The 17,510-nt window shown below is 40.6% G+C and overlaps 5 protein-coding genes and 1 pseudogene across 5 annotated transcripts; 2 read left to right on the top strand and 4 right to left on the bottom strand.

Annotated features, from left to right (window-relative positions):
* Positions 1–400: 400 nt before the first annotated feature.
* LOC146379232 (uncharacterized) lies at positions 401–2,245 on the bottom strand. The gene is made up of 4 exons (XM_084941087.1): positions 2,116–2,245; positions 1,774–1,974; positions 786–875; positions 401–597 (listed from the first exon to the last, which is right to left on the bottom strand). The coding sequence occupies exons 1-4, from the start codon at positions 2,243–2,245 to the stop codon at positions 401–403; spliced, it is 618 nt and encodes a 205-aa protein (XP_084797213.1).
* Positions 2,246–3,232: 987 nt separating this feature from the next.
* LOC146379231 (olfactory receptor 1500-like) lies at positions 3,233–4,186 on the bottom strand. The gene has a single exon (XM_084941381.1). It carries the CDS (start codon positions 4,184–4,186, stop codon positions 3,233–3,235), a length of 954 nt encoding a protein of 317 aa, XP_084797507.1.
* Positions 4,187–5,947: 1,761 nt separating this feature from the next.
* On the bottom strand, positions 5,948–6,931 carry LOC146379230 (olfactory receptor 1500-like). The gene has a single exon (XM_084941086.1). The coding sequence runs from the start codon at positions 6,929–6,931 to the stop codon at positions 5,948–5,950; it is 984 nt and encodes a 327-aa protein (XP_084797212.1).
* A 2,173-nt stretch (positions 6,932–9,104) lies between these two features.
* Positions 9,105–10,469, top strand: LOC146379229 (uncharacterized; annotated as a pseudogene).
* Positions 10,470–10,530: 61 nt separating this feature from the next.
* Positions 10,531–11,813, top strand: LOC146379228 (uncharacterized). The gene is made up of 2 exons (XM_084941618.1): positions 10,531–10,801; positions 11,027–11,813. Exons 1-2 carry the CDS (start codon positions 10,559–10,561, stop codon positions 11,543–11,545), a joined length of 762 nt encoding a protein of 253 aa, XP_084797744.1. The 5' UTR covers positions 10,531–10,558; the 3' UTR covers positions 11,546–11,813.
* A 463-nt stretch (positions 11,814–12,276) lies between these two features.
* LOC146379227 (olfactory receptor 1500-like) lies at positions 12,277–17,435 on the bottom strand. Its single transcript, XM_084941085.1, has 2 exons — positions 16,469–17,435; positions 12,277–12,362 (listed from the first exon to the last, which is right to left on the bottom strand). The coding sequence occupies exons 1-2, from the start codon at positions 17,433–17,435 to the stop codon at positions 12,277–12,279; spliced, it is 1,053 nt and encodes a 350-aa protein (XP_084797211.1).
* Between the last annotated feature and the right edge of the window lie 75 nt (positions 17,436–17,510).

Here is a 17,510-nt window from a genome sequence, read left to right as displayed (position 1 = left end):
TTTTTATTCTCTTAAATAATTGGTCTTCACTATGTTCCTATATAGTAGTATATTTTTTCATTAGTATAATATGAAATAAATTCTACATGTGTCAAGTTATGTGCCAATATTTGCTGTGTAGTAGAACCGAGACATTAGTCATTAGAAAAATTTATTTGAAATAATATTAAAATTCTCAAACAGAAAAACATTCAACATAAATATATAAAATATAACTATTTACAGAGAGACAGGAATAAAAAGGACCTAGATTAAAGTGGAAGAGCCTCAGGGAGAAGGATGAGAAAAATAAGAACATTGTTTCTGCCCTGGAGAGCCTGTTGCCTCATCAGAAAACTACTGATCATTAGGGTCCAATGTTTCCAAATTTAACACAGCTGTGCTGTTTTCAAAAACGAATTCATAAATTTGAAATTTCACTAATACTCTCGTCTGAGGCGGCATTGCTCTCCAGAGCAGGAACAAGGCTGAGGAGGAAATACTCTGTTGGAGACTGGCGTGGCCTCTTCAGGGACTCCAGGATGGCCAGCTCCACCGCCGATGGACCGTCCAGGGATCCGTCCCTTGTCCACCTCGGAGCTGTCCTCCTCTGTGGGCCTGTAAAACAAAGCACAAAACAACACAAAGAAATGAGAAGGCTGCTACTAGATTTTCATTTTCAACATTGAAAAAAAAAAACAGGATATAATCAGATTGGTTGTAGATATTTAGTAAAGGTAATCAAAAGGGAATCCAACTGAGTAAAAAGCTATCAGTGCTGTACATCTGTTGCTACAATTACATACCTGTGAGTGCAGCAGCAAGAGGAGAGGGACCAGGGACTGGGGAGCCAGGAGAAGCAACAGGGGATGGCTCTGTTGCAGAATCCGTTGGCTCTGTCAAGACAATATTAAATGTTAACAAGTTGAAAATAATAGATAGAGAAATAGAGAAAATATATACAGTGGTCCCTCATTTATTGCAGCAGGGGTTCTCAGAATAACTAGCCCCTCGCCACTCACTTTATACACTTTTTTTCACACACACATGAACATTACTCACAGTTCTCACAAGTTGATTCTCAAAGTACAAACCTTTGTAGATTTCAAAATGTAAAAGTAAAATGGTAAATGGCCTGTATTTGTATAGCGCTTTACTAGTCCCTAAGGACCCCAAAGCGCTTTACACATCCAGTCATCCACCCATTGGTGATGGCAAGCTACATTGTAGCCACAGCCACCCTGGGGCGCACTGACAGAGGCGAGGCTGCCGGACACTGGCGCCACCACCAGTAGGCAACGGGTCAAGTGTCTTGCCCAAGGACACAACGATTGAGACTGTCGGAGCCAGGGCTCGAACCGGCAACCTTCCAATTACGAGGCGAACTCCCAACTCTTGAGCCACGATCGCCGCATTTTATCTTCGTCTGCGTGCCACTTTTGTGCACCTTTTTCCCTCCCAGTGCAGGTGTCCGAATATTTCCGAATGAGGGTTATGAGTTATGAGTGTTTTTGTGCTGTTTTTTCTATTGGACGTGATGGTTATCAAAACCAAACATGATAAATTTGGCAAGCGCAGGAGAAACGACACGGAGGAGATTTGTCAATCAGGCTGCAGAATGCAATGCACATTGTTGAAAGTTGTACAGTGCAATAACAAAATCTGCGAAAAAGCGAGGCAGTGAAGGATTAACAGTGGGACCACTGTATACTGTTTATTAATAAACAATAACATATATTTCTATATGACAACATGCATAAATTAACTGCCTACATTAATTCATTGTAAACATACCTTCTGACTGGGACTCCCCTGCTGCCTCTTCGGGCTGTCCCTGATCCTCGGGGGGGAAGTTCTCCACGGTCCCCGCCATATTGCTGCTAGTCTCCCGCGGGGTGAGGAAGGAGTCCAGAAACCCCATGACCACGAAAAACTTCCATCTCCTCCCTGATCCTGCTGCAGACCCACTCCTCTTCTTTCTCCTGCAGGTTTCCTCTAAATAAACACATTATCTTGTTAGCGGAAAGGTATTTGTACATCAGTGGGAAAATAGCGGGACAGTAGGTGGGCTTGCTAGCTTTTGTGCGGCTTCCCTGGGTCAGTCAAAAATTTCAAAAGAGAAATGAATGAACTTACCAGGTTGCCCGATCTCTTCACATATCTTCCTCCAAGCTCGGTCCTTTTTATTCCTGTCTCGGTACAGAAAGCAGCTGGTGTAGTACAGCTCCGGGTGGTTTGCTACGGCGTTGATTAGCCTTTCCTCCATATTGAATGAAGAATGAAGTGCTTTGGCTGGACCTGCCCCTCTGAACTAGGTCAGAGCATCACGTCACCAGGCTCCTGATCGGTTGTCGCGGCGCGACTTGACGCTGGAGTTCAGATTTTTCCAACTCGAGCGGTTGACGCGATACGCGCGAATGCACAAAATGCACCACACAAACTGACACGCATATTTTTATTCGCGCGTCACTCGCGCTACTTGGACGTGCAACTGATGCGTTTTCGTGACGCAAATCTGCTTCTGAATTTTCGCGGGACCCCCAGTCGCGCGGCATCGCGCTTCTCCATTGACTTTACATGTAAACCTGACGCTCTGGTCGCGTCTATCGTTCAGTGTGAACACACCGTAAGAAATCAAAATGATAATTGACTTTGAAAATGGGATTGAAATCAGTAAATTTGTAGCAATTCCCATCCCTAGACATATTGGAAACTAATTTGATCTCTTGAATCTGTTTTCACATAGAATGTCAAATGAGAATGTAAAGAAATTATTAAAATTAATAATTATGCTTTGTAATGTTCATTGACCAGCATCAAATACACTATTACATTACAGTCTTTCAGAAAAACACACACAATAACCGTATACGTGATGTTTTAAGAGCAAAAAATTATAGCATAAATTGTGGCATTGTACCACTGAATGAAATGACCTAAACACTGGAAATTAGATTAAAAATATTTTCTACTTGTAAATGTTTTACTCCAGCACAATTGTGTTCACAATAACATGTTCACACATTGTTTTTAGGATTTTTATACATTACATTTTAAATAGTCTCACTTTTTAACACCAATTATAAAATGTTATATTATTATTATGAGACGTGAAACATTATTGTTTTGTTTGCCATATTTTGGATTATTTTATATGACATTTTCTGTTTTCAGCTTTTTAAAACCCCCCACAAAGGATGATTGGGTACTGCCAAGGTTCAAATCTGAATGCTGTTTATTTATTTGCAGAAATTTAAAATTGCATTTTAACTTTTAATAACTTCTTCAACGATTCTTTGATTTCCTGTGTCTGAAGACCATAGATTATTGGATTTAAAGTCAAAGGCATGACAGTCGCCAAAGATAGACTTACAGTCCTTGCATTTGGAAGTATTGTACTCCCAAAGGTAAAGATAAATAGTGCAGGGAGGAAATAAATTGCCACTAATGAAAGGTGACCTGTGCAGGTTTTTAAAGCCTTTAGTCTTTCCCTACATGTAGCAGTTTTTGACAAAGAATAGCCAATACAGCAGTAACTTCCCACGATAAATGCCAGTGGAACCCAAAGAACAAGAACTGATGCCAAATGAGCAATTACACGATTTGGAGTAAGATCATTGCAGCCAAGCCGATACACAGGTCCATGATCACAGAAAAAGCTCTGAATAACCACAGAGTCACAGAAAGAAAGTCTTGTGAGAAGACCAACTGCAGTGAGTATGATAGTAATTGCAAGAAGCCAGAAAAAAGCGATCAAAGATAAAATGAGCTTGTGGCTGATTCTCATTTGGTAGTGCAGCGGGTACGTGATAGCCATGACTCTGTCAAAGGACAACACAACCAGATTAAAAGCCTGAGCTGCAAAAAAGGTCAAACAGAAAAACATGAATGCCAAGCAGTCATTGTAGGAGATATGGTGATGGTTAAACAGAAAAATGTCAACAAGCTTTGGCATCAAAGCAGAGCTACTTAACAGGTCTGTAAATGCAAAGTTCACAACTCCAATATGTTTTGGACCTCTCAATGTATGATCTAAAATTATGACAATCATCACTAGTGTGTTTCCCACCACTGAAAAAATGTAAATAAAGCACAGAAAGACAAAGTAATACCTAATATTAGATATGCCATTAAATGCACTTATTATGAAATATGCAGGTTTCACAAATGTGATGTTTTTCCCAACAGCTGAATTTAAAAATTCCATTTGAATATTTTTTTTGTTAATGTTAAAGGTTAAAGTTAATGTCCTTTATTTTCTGTTTCAGCAAACCTTGTTTAGTTAAGACTGGCTCCAAATGGAAGCAGAGCACCTTTGTGTTATATATATAAATATATTATATATATTTTTTAAAAACATGTTTCCTGCTATGCCACCAGTACCATCCAGGTGAGAGTGACAGCTGCACAGAAAATGAATAATTGTACGCTTCCATTTACTTATTTATTTTTATTTATTTTTTAGTTAGGGCACCCTTGCATATGTGCACTTACAGGTATAAACACATTTATATTTAAGCATGTTGTTTGTCATGGACAGTATGTTCAGGTTCAGACTGGGTGTAGGACATTCCTCCCAATCACCCCACTGTTGTTGACCAAGAAAAGTCCCCCAGTATAATAATGGAGCCCCGACGTGGAGTGACTTTCACCAGCTTACCAAGAACTCCAAGAATACTGGGTCCCCGCAATAGCGACCCTAAGCCTGCTCACTATCACTCACATCCAGCTTTAAGGACACTAGTACATATAACAAGATTTGATTCAGCAGGTATAGTGAGTACAATTAGTGAATACAGCATGTGTTGTACTCAAGTGTTCTTAGTGCAAGTGTTTTGTATGAGTTACAACCTTCTGTACATTGACCTGATATGTTTAGGCATTTTTCTGTAAGTAGTCTCCCAGGATTATTGTTTCCTTTGCTTATGTTTCTTTGTCCTTTGTTACTGGAAGACTGACTGTGATTCTATTACCAGCAAATTACATATTACAGTATGTGAGCTAACACACTTGGTTAGACATTGCTCTTGTACAGAGTGGCGAGATTTTCTTTTCCACCCCTTGAAGAGTACCCAGTGTGTAGAGTCTACACTTTGAGTTTACACTTTGGGTGGTTTGTTACTGGGGATTTATGCTTTAGCAGGAAAACTAACATCATAGCTACTACTAACTGCAAATCACTCAGAAACCCTAAAGTGTAGTCTGATTACCGGATAGCAATTGGCCTGTTCAGTACTGCTGATTCCTCCTGTGCTTTTTAAACTTTTTTTCACCAATGTTTTTTAATTTATTAGTGAGAGAATATGAATTTTCTCATCAATATAAAGAATACGACTCATAGTCTCAACTTAAGGACTCAAAAATTTCCTGCTTATAAAACACCAGCACGTGACCACGAGGAGCAGCTCAAAAGCTGGCCCGTTCATATCTTTACTCAGAGAACCAATGTTAAAATGTAACCACATGGTCTTTCACTTTTATTAGCCCTGTGTTCCCTCTGTAATCAAACCATGTGATTATATTGTTATAAGTAGAATTTACTCAATCGGGTCACTACACAATGATTCAGTTTATTTGCCACAAAAAATAACATTTCTGGGTTTCTACCAGTTTAGTCAGTCCTTTACATTATATTTACATTTTGGTTGGACATTCTTTGAAACACTAATCAAAGGTGGCCCATATCCACATAGAAGCTGGAAGAAAGAGGAGTTGGAAGGCTTCCTGACATATTCTCATAGCAGAAAATGATCTATTTAAACAGTCATTAAAATGTATTTCTGTAGTTATATAGTAGCTTTACTGAATCTCACTTTGAAAAAAAAAAAACAACAAGCATATGTCATGCTGCAATGCATATTTCTCAGAAAGGCAACCCTTACATTTGGCTACTTGAACAATTTTATTTTATTTTATATGCATTCCTTAAATAAACAAAGGGGTAAAAATATTTATGCCAAATTTATTCTTACTTTTTAAATTTGACTTTTCTATTTTTGTAGTGTTTTGTGATTCTTCCCTTTAACTTTTTTAGAGATTCTTTGATTTCTCGTGTCTGAAGAACATATATGATAGGGTTCAGCATTGGAGGAAAGACTGATGTCAGAGACAGGTTTATGATTCTGGCATTTGGCTCTATGTTTGCACCTAGAGTAAATGTGATTAATATTGGGAGGAAATAGATTGCCACTAATGAAAGATGAGCTGTGCAGGTTTTAAAGCCCTTCATTCTTTCTCGAACTGTGGCTACCTTAGCTAAAGCATAGCCTATACTCAGATAACTCAACAAAACAATTGTAAGAGGAAGCCAAAGAATAAGAGCTGGCAAAATCCAAGCAGTTATATCGCTGGGTGTATAATCATTGCATGCAAGCCGGTATATCTGACCATGGTCACAAAAAAAGCTTTTAATAACGACTGACTCACAGAGGGAAAGCCTTGTAAGAAGGCCAGTTGCAATAAGTACAACAATAATGACAAACACCCAGAAAGAGGCAATTAAACAGAACATGAACTTGTGAGTCACCTTCAGTTGATAATGCAGTGGGTAAACGATCGCCATAACTCTGTCATATGACAGTGCAACCAGATTTAGAGCTTGCATCGAAAGGAATACATAGCAGAAAAACAGGAATGTCAAGCAGTCATTATAGGAAATGTGGGGGTGATTAAACAAAAAGATATCGAGAACCTTTGGCACCATGGCAGAGTTACCTAACAGATCAACCAATGCAAGATTGAAAACTGCAATATATTTCGGTGTTCTTAGATTGTGATCCAAATATATTGTGGCCATGACAGCTGTGTTTGCCAGGACAGAAATAATATAAACAAAAAACAGAAAGGCATAATAATATTTTATATTAGGAATGCCAATAAATCCACTTATAATGAAAAATGCAGGACGCAAAAAAGTGATATTTTTTCCAAGTGCAGAGTTGAAAAGATCCATTGGCAAAAAATCTTAGAGTCTTATATTGCCTAAGCTCTGATAATGCAGACAGCAGTACTGCACATCATGATTCTGTTATGCAAACTGGAATACCCCAGATGATGAAGTTCTAGCTGATCCCCTCAGTGTTTATATTTATCAAACCAATAGCTACTATGGTTTGATAGCTGGTGTGTGTGTGTGTGTGTGTGTGTGTGTGTGTGTGTGTGTGTGTGTGTGTGTGTGTGTGTGTGTGGTATCAGTGGGGGTGGGGTGGGTGGGTGGTGGGAGGTAGTTTCACATGTTGTTTTTTTCCGTTGTTTGTTTGATATAGGATTTTAAATGTTCAGCATTTTTCAATAATTCAAAATTTATACTGTGCCAATATGTTACAAACTGAGAGGTCTGAACTGCCAGAACAGTTTAAAACCTGGACTCTTGCTCTATGTAGCAATGCTGTTGCACTACTTGTCACAATGACTCTGTGTGGCAGGCAGTGTATGGGCCCTAATGCAGGACTTGGATGCAGAACTAAACTCAAAAGTCATCTTTATTGCTGGAACCTTTCAAAAAACAAAGTAAAGCTGGGTTAAAGTTGAAGTTGGGTCCAAGTCAATTTCACTCACATTTGTGGAGGAATGTGGAGAGACAGTATCGATTGCTGCAGTTGGGGAGCAGTCTCTGCAGGCGGTGAGATGTGCAGAGACAGAATATCCAGGGTGAGCCACACCCTGGATATTCTGGGACAGCAAATGCCTCCAACAAGCTCAAGCGTGAAACCTCTGATGAACAGGTAGGCATCTTCGAAGCAGTAGTTCTTTCACTAGGCTGAAGTGATACACCATTAGTGGGAAGTGGGAAGGAAAAACTCCCTTTTAACAGGAAAGAATCCTCAGACAGAAGGGAAGGTCAGCCATCTGCTGCGACTGGCTGGAGGTGAGCAGAGGAACAATAGACAAAACCAGACTGTAGAAGCAAGCCAGAGACTAATAATAACCAATGATTAAATGCAAAGTTGTGTATAAACAGTCAGTCAAAAAAGATGAGGAAAAAGAAATAGTGCATCACAGGAACCCCCCAGCAGCCCAGGCCTTTTAAGGGTGGATGTCAAGGTCACCCACTCCCATTCTATGATAGCCTTTAAGATAAGATGGGTTCAGATTTGTCATGGTCTGGGTGGGTACCTGCAGGTCTCCAACAGCGGCTCCTCCTCCTTTAGGCAGAGATTGGTTGCTCCTCCCTGGCTGACCACCTGTGGGCAATTATTCCGGCAGCATATAAGACCTGCGCACTCAACCGTTCATTGCCCGAGTATCTGCTATCCCCATGTTAGTCAAGTGGAGTGTGATTGCTTTGTCCAGAACCCGTGTGACGACTTACCTGTTTTTCTTGTCCTCAGAGGTAGCTCCTGGAGTGGAGGTCTCGCCTCCCTCATCCCCGCCTTCCTGGACCTGGGCCACCTGCTGCTGGTACAACGTTGCCAACTGGCCCGCCACTCACTTGCCTGCCTCCCCACGCCTCGACCGCATCCGGGCCTTCCGCCCCACCTGTCCCCTCCACCTGAAACCAAGTAAGGCAACTCAGTTTAACTGTGGAGGATCGCCGATTGTCTGCTGGATCCCGTTGACTGTGCTCTCCTCTCATTACAGTGCCCCGGCCACTTCATAGCCCAGTTTCCACCTCTCCACTGCCTCAGCTGTTCAGCTGCACCCTAGAGTTGTCTAGGTCACCCTTAGTTAACTTAGTTTTTCTGCGCACCTCTAGTGTGGTGGCGTCGTGTTGTTTTGCTGGTGTTTAAATGTGGGGGGAAATAAACCTTCTTAACGTAAGTGGTAACCTTCTTACCACTTACCGTCTCGCTTCCGGTTTGGTTTCTGCACTTGTGTCCATCTCTGTTACCTCGTGCCGCTGGGCCGTGACAAGATTATTAAAGATCTTATATGTGATCAGAAAGATTTTGAATTTTAGTTCTTGATGTAATGTGAGCCAATGAAGAGAAACCAGTATGGGAGAAATATGATTAAGTATGTGCATTGATAATATTCATCAACAACTAATCGGGACTGTGGAAGACAAAACTAGAGGCTAACTCCAAGGCTACTGCACAAGTCACCATCAAGTGTGGAATATGCCAACATGCGCAATATGTCCCTATGCTATTCTGATTAGGCATCGACCCCAAAGCCCGCTCATTGCTAAGAGTGTTTATGGACAGTGATGCTGGTAACGCGTTGCTTAGTAACGCGTTACTCTGAATATGACCACTTTTTCAGTAACGACTAATCTAACGCGTTACTATTTCCATAACAGTAGTCAGATTAAAGTTACTTGTCCAAACCACTGTGCGTTCCTATTTTTTTTAAGCAAAAAGATTTGGTTTCTTCTTTTCGTCTCAGCGGATGACAAACGCATACGTGTCGTGAAACGTCACATAAGCGACAGGTCACGTTTCCCGCTCACAAGCAGCCAGCGACGTAAAAAAGTGTAAACAACAATGGAGGGACAGAGATGTTCGTTCTTTAGCTGGAAATATGGTCACTATTTTGAGTTTCTGTCAACTAAAGATTTAAATATTAAGGTTCGTTGTACACTCTGTGTTGGCGAAAAAGTGTTATCTACCTTCAAAAACACTACGTCAAACTTAAAGAAACATTTGGAGTCGCAGCACAGCACAGTCAAACTCACAGAGAGAGTCCCACCAAGTGGTCCAAAGCAGAGAGCCGTGACTTCCGCAGAAGGTCCTACACCCCCCAAACAACAAAAGTTGGACTTTGGTGCAAAACCAGTAAGTGATGAAGAATTGAAGAAGTTGGTCACGCAGTATATTGTAGAAGAAATGCTACCTATAAACACTGTTGACTCGCCCTCGTTTCGTGCCATAATAAAAAAGTTCCCTACTTCTGTTAATGCCGAGCTGCCTCACCGAATGACTTTTACTTCTTACTTGGAGAAGGAGTTTACAGAAATGGAGAGAAATTTGAAGGCCGCACTGAATGAGATTGACTTTGTTTCAACTACCGCGGATATTTGGACTGCTAACAACAGAAGCTATATGGGAGTAACGCTCCACTGGATCAGTAGAACCACATTAGAGCGCCACAAGGTTGCATTAGCATGTAGGCGAATTCGTGGTAGACACACGTATGATGTCATTGGTACAGAAATTGAAAACATCCACTCCTCTTATGGATTACTCAACAAAGTAGTTGCAACAGTTACTGATAATGGATCCAACTTTGTTAAGGTGTTTCAAGTTTATCATCCTGTCACGGAGTCCGATGATGGGACGGAGGAGGAAGAGTCCAGCCCCAAAGACGATGATGTCACTTTTTCTGATCTGTCAGAAATCCTCTCAGCTGAGAATGAAAGTGATGGTCAGCTGTCTCTTCCCCCGCACCGCAGGTGTGCTTCGCACACATCAACATAATTTGCACACGTGATGTGGAGAAACATTTAACAACCAATGCAGAGAGCAGGGCTGTGTATAGGAGCAGCACAGCAAAATGCACAGCTCTTTGGACCAAATCGAGTAGATCTACACTTGCATCAGAAACAGTGAAAGAAATCAGCAAAAGAAAGCTTCTAATACCAACATCCACAAGGTGGAATTCCTTTTTTGATGCTGTAAAGAGAATTGCAGAAATCCCCATGGGTGAGCTGAATGCTCTGTGCACAAAGCTAGGACTGAAGTGCTTCAAAGATCAAGAATACCAGTTCCTGCATGAGTACTGCATGGCCATGAAACCTCTGACTGCAGCACTGGACATTTTACAAGGCGACTGTCCATATGGAACTTTACTACCAACACTTGAAGTTCTGATGCAGAAGACCCAGGCTGTGAAAGATGACCTCTCCAGGATGACTGCAGGCCTTCCAGATGCCATTGTACAGGTACGCTCCATCTTGAAATTAGTCAAATTTTTTGCTTCATACAATTCACAAACATGGAACAGAATATTAATTATCATTGAAAAATAAGATTAAAACAATTAAAATGTTTACAAGTTACCTAAAACAAAATAAATCCATAATACTGATCTCATATTAGGCATGGTTTGCAAATAATTCAATAACATAATAAATTGTAGGCATAAAAATATCAATTATGTTTTTTAGGCTATTCAGACTCGTTTCGCCGGTGTGCTGGACGACAAAGATGCCCTTCTCGCAGCTGCCAGTTGTCCAAAATTCAAACTCCGATGGCTGAGAGATGCAGGAAGGAGGGAGCGAGTAAAACAGCTTCTGACAGCAGAGTGTTGCACCACTGCTCCTCTGGCAAAAAACCCTGCCAGTGTGCCCAGTGCTACTACATCTAGCAGCCAAGGTGAGATGGACTTTTTCACTTTTGAGGCAGAGCCAGAGGAGGAGACCTATTCTGCAGAAAAAGAAGTCATGGACTACCTGATGTCAGGCTACGACCTTCAGATTCTGCATAAGTTTTCAAGCATAAAGACAATTTTTTTAAAGTATAACACTCCAACCCCATCAAGTGCTCCTGTGGAGCAACTTTTTAGTCTGGGAGGTTTGGTGCTCATGCCTAAAAGAAATCGACTTTCTGACAAAAGGTTTGAGAAGCTTCTGTTAATGAGGTACAACCACTGGTTTACTCGCTCCACTCTACTGTTTCCCCCATGACATGCGATGACAACATATACTGAAAAAAAGAGAATGGGGAATCCAATTTAAATAACTATTTACAAGTAATTGAATTAAGTTTATCAAAGTCACTTAATAAACTTATTAAAGTTTTCAAGTTGATTAACTTAAATCAATTACTTGCAAGGAAGTAAGGCAATTTAAGTTGGACCTGCAGTCTCTTTTTTTTTCATAAGATTAGTCCAAAGTTACAAAAGCGGACAATAGTGCTTACATGTGGATGGTATAAAAAGTATCTTAAGGGAAGTCAAGAAAGACTCTTTGTTTGTTTGTTTTTTGTTTTGTTTTTTTATAAAAAGTATTTATGTTAAATAAAGTCAAGAAAGACTCCTTTTTTTATAAAAAGTATTTATGTTAAGTGAAGTAACAAGACTGTCTTTATTTTCATACAAACAAGTATTTCTGTCAGGAAAAAAGTTTTAAGTTCAACTTCAAATGTCAGGAGATATATTGTTGGCATTACTGTTAAAATACACTTCCAATAAAGTGAGTATTGGCAAAACCGGTTGATGTTTTTATGTTGAGGCAGTGGGGAGTGTTATTGGCAGCTTCTGAAAGTAACTAATAAAGTAACTAGTAATCTAACTTAGTTACTTTAAAAATAAAGTAATCAGTAAAGTAAATAAGTTACTTTTGGAAGGAGTAATCAGTAGTCCGTAATATATTACTTTTTCAAAGTAACTGTGGCAACACTGTTTATGGATATAGATTCAGTGACTATCAACCACTTCCTGGACATGGATGAGATTGAGTTGTATGCCAGGAGTGAGCAAGATATCATCCATCTCACCAGGATCTACAGAGAAAATGTTGGGATGTCATTTGGACAAGAAAAGAGTGGCTAAATGGTTGCAAAGAGAGGGAAGGTGATGCACACTAAAAGGGTGGAGTTGCCAGAAGGCAAATATACAGGGAAGCTACAAGTCCCTGGGTATCCCACAAGCCAAAGGGAACCATGATAAAAATGGATGAACATCTGTGTTTGCTGCGGGCAAACACAGCTGTAAGATGTTTCTTGCGGTTGGTTACCAGGTGTTCTGTCTTAAGTTTACTGCCCCCTACTGGACCTTGTAAATTTCTGTTTACGTGATATGCACATTGACACAGTTGTTAGTTCTCCCCTGGAAGGAGGGAGTATTTAATTGGTTCCGTTTATTTGTTTTTCTGTCTGTTTGTTAGTAGTCTAACATGGAGCATAATTTCCAAGATTTCATTTTGTGTAATGGTACATACCAATAAAAGCTTGAGCTGATTTCATTGTGATGAAAACTGGGTCACAGTCAACGTCATACCAAATGTGAAAATCAGTGAATACTATATTATCCAGGAATTTTTATGGATTTGCTTCAAACTTCATAACAATATACCAGGCATTGGGGGACATGAATACCTAGGTTGGCTAACCATTTGACCTTGACTTTCATTGTTAGCACCCAAGCACCTTCTCCGTTGGCACTGGCATCTACCTCTAATTTGCCAATAGCCCTTCAACAAGTTCAGTTTAGTAACAAACTTTGCCGAACCGACCCTATCGACACAATCTTCCATACTGGGAAGAGAATAGGAGTCAGGTTTGGTCCCGCTGTTCACCTTCAGAAAATCCATACAAAACTGCGGGGTTTTATCCGCTTTAGGCACTAGGAGTCATGGGGAACTCCATGCACTAGAGCTAGGAACAGCAAGACCATTTTCCAGCAGATAAGAAACTTCTGTCTGGAAAAGAGCATGTTTAGTGGGATTCACCCCATAGTCGTGCTGTTTGATTGGAGGGTGGTCCCCTACATCGACATCATGCTCCAGCACAGTGGTACGGGAAGGAGTGTATTATATTTCTCTGAACCACTGGGGCAATCGTGGTTCAGGGGGTTGGGAAGCTCATCTTGTAACCGGAAGGTTGCCGGACAGAGTTTGCTCAGCTCTGTCCGTCTTGGTCGTTGTGTCCTTTGGCAAGACACTTCACCTACCGCCTACTGGTAATAGCCAGAGGGGCCGATGGTGCGATATGGAAGCCTCGCTTCTGGGACGGCAGCTGTGGCTATAACTGTAGCTTGCCTCCACCAGTGTGTGAATGTGAGAGTGAATGAATAGGCCTTTGAAACCAAGATGGCGCCGCGTATGGATGCCCTGGTACTTCAGTGCGTTACTTCTGTTTTGTTTTTGTGCATAACTTGTGTGTCTGGGCACTCTTCTGGATATTCTTACACCAGAGAAGAGCTTCTTAACTACAGGACTACAACACCTGTGGATTTAATTCCAATATTTGTCGCATCTGCGGCAGATTTACTACAGACCTTGATCAGGAAAGTGAGACGCCGAAGGAGAGGAAAGCGAGCCGGCACAGTCGTGCATCTGAGGAGACGCGGACTGCGAACTGCTCTTCCTGGGATCTTCCTTTCCAACGTACGCTCACTCCGGAATAAGATGGACGAGCTGGCCCTGATGAGAAGCATGAACAGAAACTTTGCCTCCTCCTGTGACTTATGTTTTATGGAGTCGTGGCTCTGTGAGGACATCCCAGACTGCGCGCTCAAGTTGGAGGGTTTTCATCTGCTGCGCACGGACCGGCAGGCCTCTCTCTCTGGTAAGACCACAGGTTGAGGCGTCTGCTTCTACATTAATAGTGGCACAGATGTAACAGCGATTGCTCAGCACTGCTCTTCCTCTCTGGAATACCTTTTTATACACTGCAGTGTATAAACCTGAAGTGGGAGCCCACCATCACCTCTGTCATAAAGAAAGGCCAGCAGAGGATGTACTTCCTGAGGCAGCTGAAGAAATTCAACCTGCCAACACGGACGATGATGCAATTCTACACTGCAATCATCGAGTCCATCCTCACCTCCTCCATCACCGTGTGGTATGCTGGAGCCACTATCAGGGACAAACAGAGACTGCAGCCTGTTGTGCGCTCTTCTGAGAAGGTGATTGGCTGCAGACTCCCATCTCTGCAGGACCTGTACACCTCCAGTACACTGGGGCGTGCAGCTCGGATCACAGCTGACCCTTCTCACCCTGGACACAGTCTGTTTGACCTGCTCCCTTCAGGCAGGAGGCTCCGGTCCATTCGCACCAGAACCTCTCGCCATAAGAACAGTTTCTTCCCCTCTACATGAACAATAACCGTATGATTGTTCCCACCACTAACACATGACCCTACGCTGTGTTCACTGCATCATTCCATGTTTGGCACTGATCACCACTTGCACTCATGTATATATCTATCTACTTAGCACTTTTAATTTTTATGTTTATTTAAGCGTTATCTGACAGTATGTTTTGCAGCAATAAAAAAGTACCGCAGCAATTTCCTAATGTTGTAAACCTGCTCAACATTTGGCAATAAACCCTTTCTGATTCTGATTCTGATAGTGGAATTGTAAAGTGCTTTGAGAGTCTCGAAAAGTGCTATATAAATGCAATCCATTGTTATTATTATTATTATTATTATTATTATTAATACTGTATACTATACATTAAGACAGAGAAGCCCCAAGAATCAGACGAGCCCCTGTGAGCAAGCACTCAGCACCAGTGGTAAGGAAAAAACTCCTTTTTAACGGGAAGAAACCTCCAGGCTCAGGGAGGGCCAGCCATTTGTCGCGACCAGTTAGTGTTGAGGGGAGAGAGACACTACAAAATACATACTGTGTAGAGGAGCCAGAAATTAATCATAATAAATGATATGGGTGGTGTACAGAGTAGGACAGGTGAGTGAAGAATAACATTCAGTGCATCATGAGAAGGCCCCCAGCTGCTAAGGCCTTTTGCAGCACAACGAAGGGACGGCCTAGGGTCACCTGATCAATCCTGGCTATAAAATTGATCAAAAATCTTCTAATCACTATAAACTTTTTGATTAACATACATAATTATTTACAAGCTGGAAGACAAAGAAACAAAAATGTACTGACATTCTCAGAGCAGACAATAAAACAGGCAGTGTATTTTTACAGTTACAATTTTAAGGACAGCTGATAGAACAAAGTACAACAACAAAGTGTAACACAGAAAAAAGTGCTTTTATGCATACCTGTTTGAACAACAATAAATATATTTCAAACAATAAATATATACTGCAGTTACATTTTTAAAAAGCAACTCCTACATTTGACCAAAGTCGTCACTGACACTGTCACCAGGTGATGGTTTGAGCCTCAGCTGGGGCCTTTCAATGTGGGGTTTCTATGTGCATGGGTTCTTTCCAGGTTTTTTTTCGTACATTTAAAAGTAACTAGTACTGCATAAACTGTGTGTATGTGTATAAACTGTCTGTATAAACTGGCCATAGTTGTGAATGAGTGATGTGTAGCTGCCTGTTTCTCTATGCTGGCCCTAATAAAGTATTAGAGGTACATAGCTGGCTCAAGGCCCACGCTAATATTGCGTTCACACAATATTAAGCAAAGTCCGAAATTCTAAAACTATATAGGGTCAAAAAGATAATGTCAAGTACACAAAAAATTGCTCATCATTAAATTCAGAAGAGTTCAAGTTGTCCCTGACAGGAGACATTAACATAACTTGATGCACATGAACTGAATTTGAAAACACTCCTTTTAAAATGGAAATATGATGTATCCCTGATTATTTGCAACATATGTATTGTCATTTTCTTCTACTATAGGGCAAAACACAAATACAACATTTTTGAAGACAGAGATATGTGATGCACAGAAACATACCTTCCAAATCCTCAAAAAAAATAAAAATCTACCTCTTTGCTAGGTGATGTGTTTTAAAATCAACCACAATTTGCACTGTGAATATTGAATGTACCACTTCTGTTCTGTTTCAAAGTACTGCAACATATGAGCCTTTTTTTAATTTCATAGTCATTCCTTAAATAATAAAAACACTAACTCAAAAGACTAACATGAAAAAAAGGAAGTTTACACTTTTTACATTTGACCTTTCTATTTTTGTAGTATGTTGTGATTCTTCCCTTCAACTTTTTTAGAGATTCTTTGATTTCTCGTGTCTGAAGAACATATATGATAGGGTTCAGCATTGGAGGAAAGACTGATGTCAGAGACAGGTTTATGATTCTGGCATTTGGCTCTATGTTTAAACGTAGAGTGATTAATATTGGGAGGAAATAGATTGCCACTAATGAAAGATGAGCTGTGCAGGTTTTAAAGCCCTTCATTCTTTCTTGAACTGTGGCTACCTTAGCTAAAGCATAGCCTATACTCAGATAACTCAACAAAACAAACAAAAGAGGAAGCCAAAGAATAAGAGCTGGCAAAATCCAAGCAGTTATATCGCTGGGTGTAAAATCATTGCATGCAAGCCGGTATATCTGACCATGGTCACAAAAAAAGCTTTTAATAACGACTGACTCACAGAGGGAAAGCCTTGTAAGAAGGCCAGTTGCAATAAGTACAACAATAATGACAAACACCCAGAAAGAGGCAATTAAACAGAACATGAACTTGTGAGTCACCTTCAGTTGATAATGCAGTGGGTAAACGATCGCCATAACTCTGTCATATGACAGTGCAACCAGATTTAGAGCTTGCATCGAAATGAATACATAGCAGAAAAACAGGAATGTCAAGCAGTCATTATAGGAAATGTGGGGGTGATTAAACAAAAAGATATCGAGAATCTTTGGCACCATGGCAGAGTTACCTAACAGATCAACCAATGCAAGATTGAAAACTGCAATATATTTCGGTGTTCTTAGATTGTGATCCAAATATATTGTGGCCATGACAGCTGTGTTTGCCAGGACAGAAATAATATAAACAAAAAACAGAAAGGCATAATAATATTTTATATTAGGAATGCCAATAAATCCACTTATAATGAAAAATGCAGGACGCAAAAAAGTGATATTTTTTCCAAGTGCAGAGTTGAAAAGATCCATTGGCAAAAAATCTTAGAGTCTTATATTGCCTAAGCTCTGATAATGCAGACAGCAGTACTGCACATCATGATTCTG

The sequence above is a fragment of the Perissodus microlepis genome, chromosome 10 (assembly GCF_051167445.1).
Source record: "Perissodus microlepis isolate ML-2025 ecotype Zambia chromosome 10, ASM5116744v1, whole genome shotgun sequence".
Taxonomy (NCBI): Eukaryota; Metazoa; Chordata; class Actinopteri; order Cichliformes; family Cichlidae; genus Perissodus; species Perissodus microlepis.
This window is presented reverse-complemented; position numbering and strand designations above follow the sequence as displayed.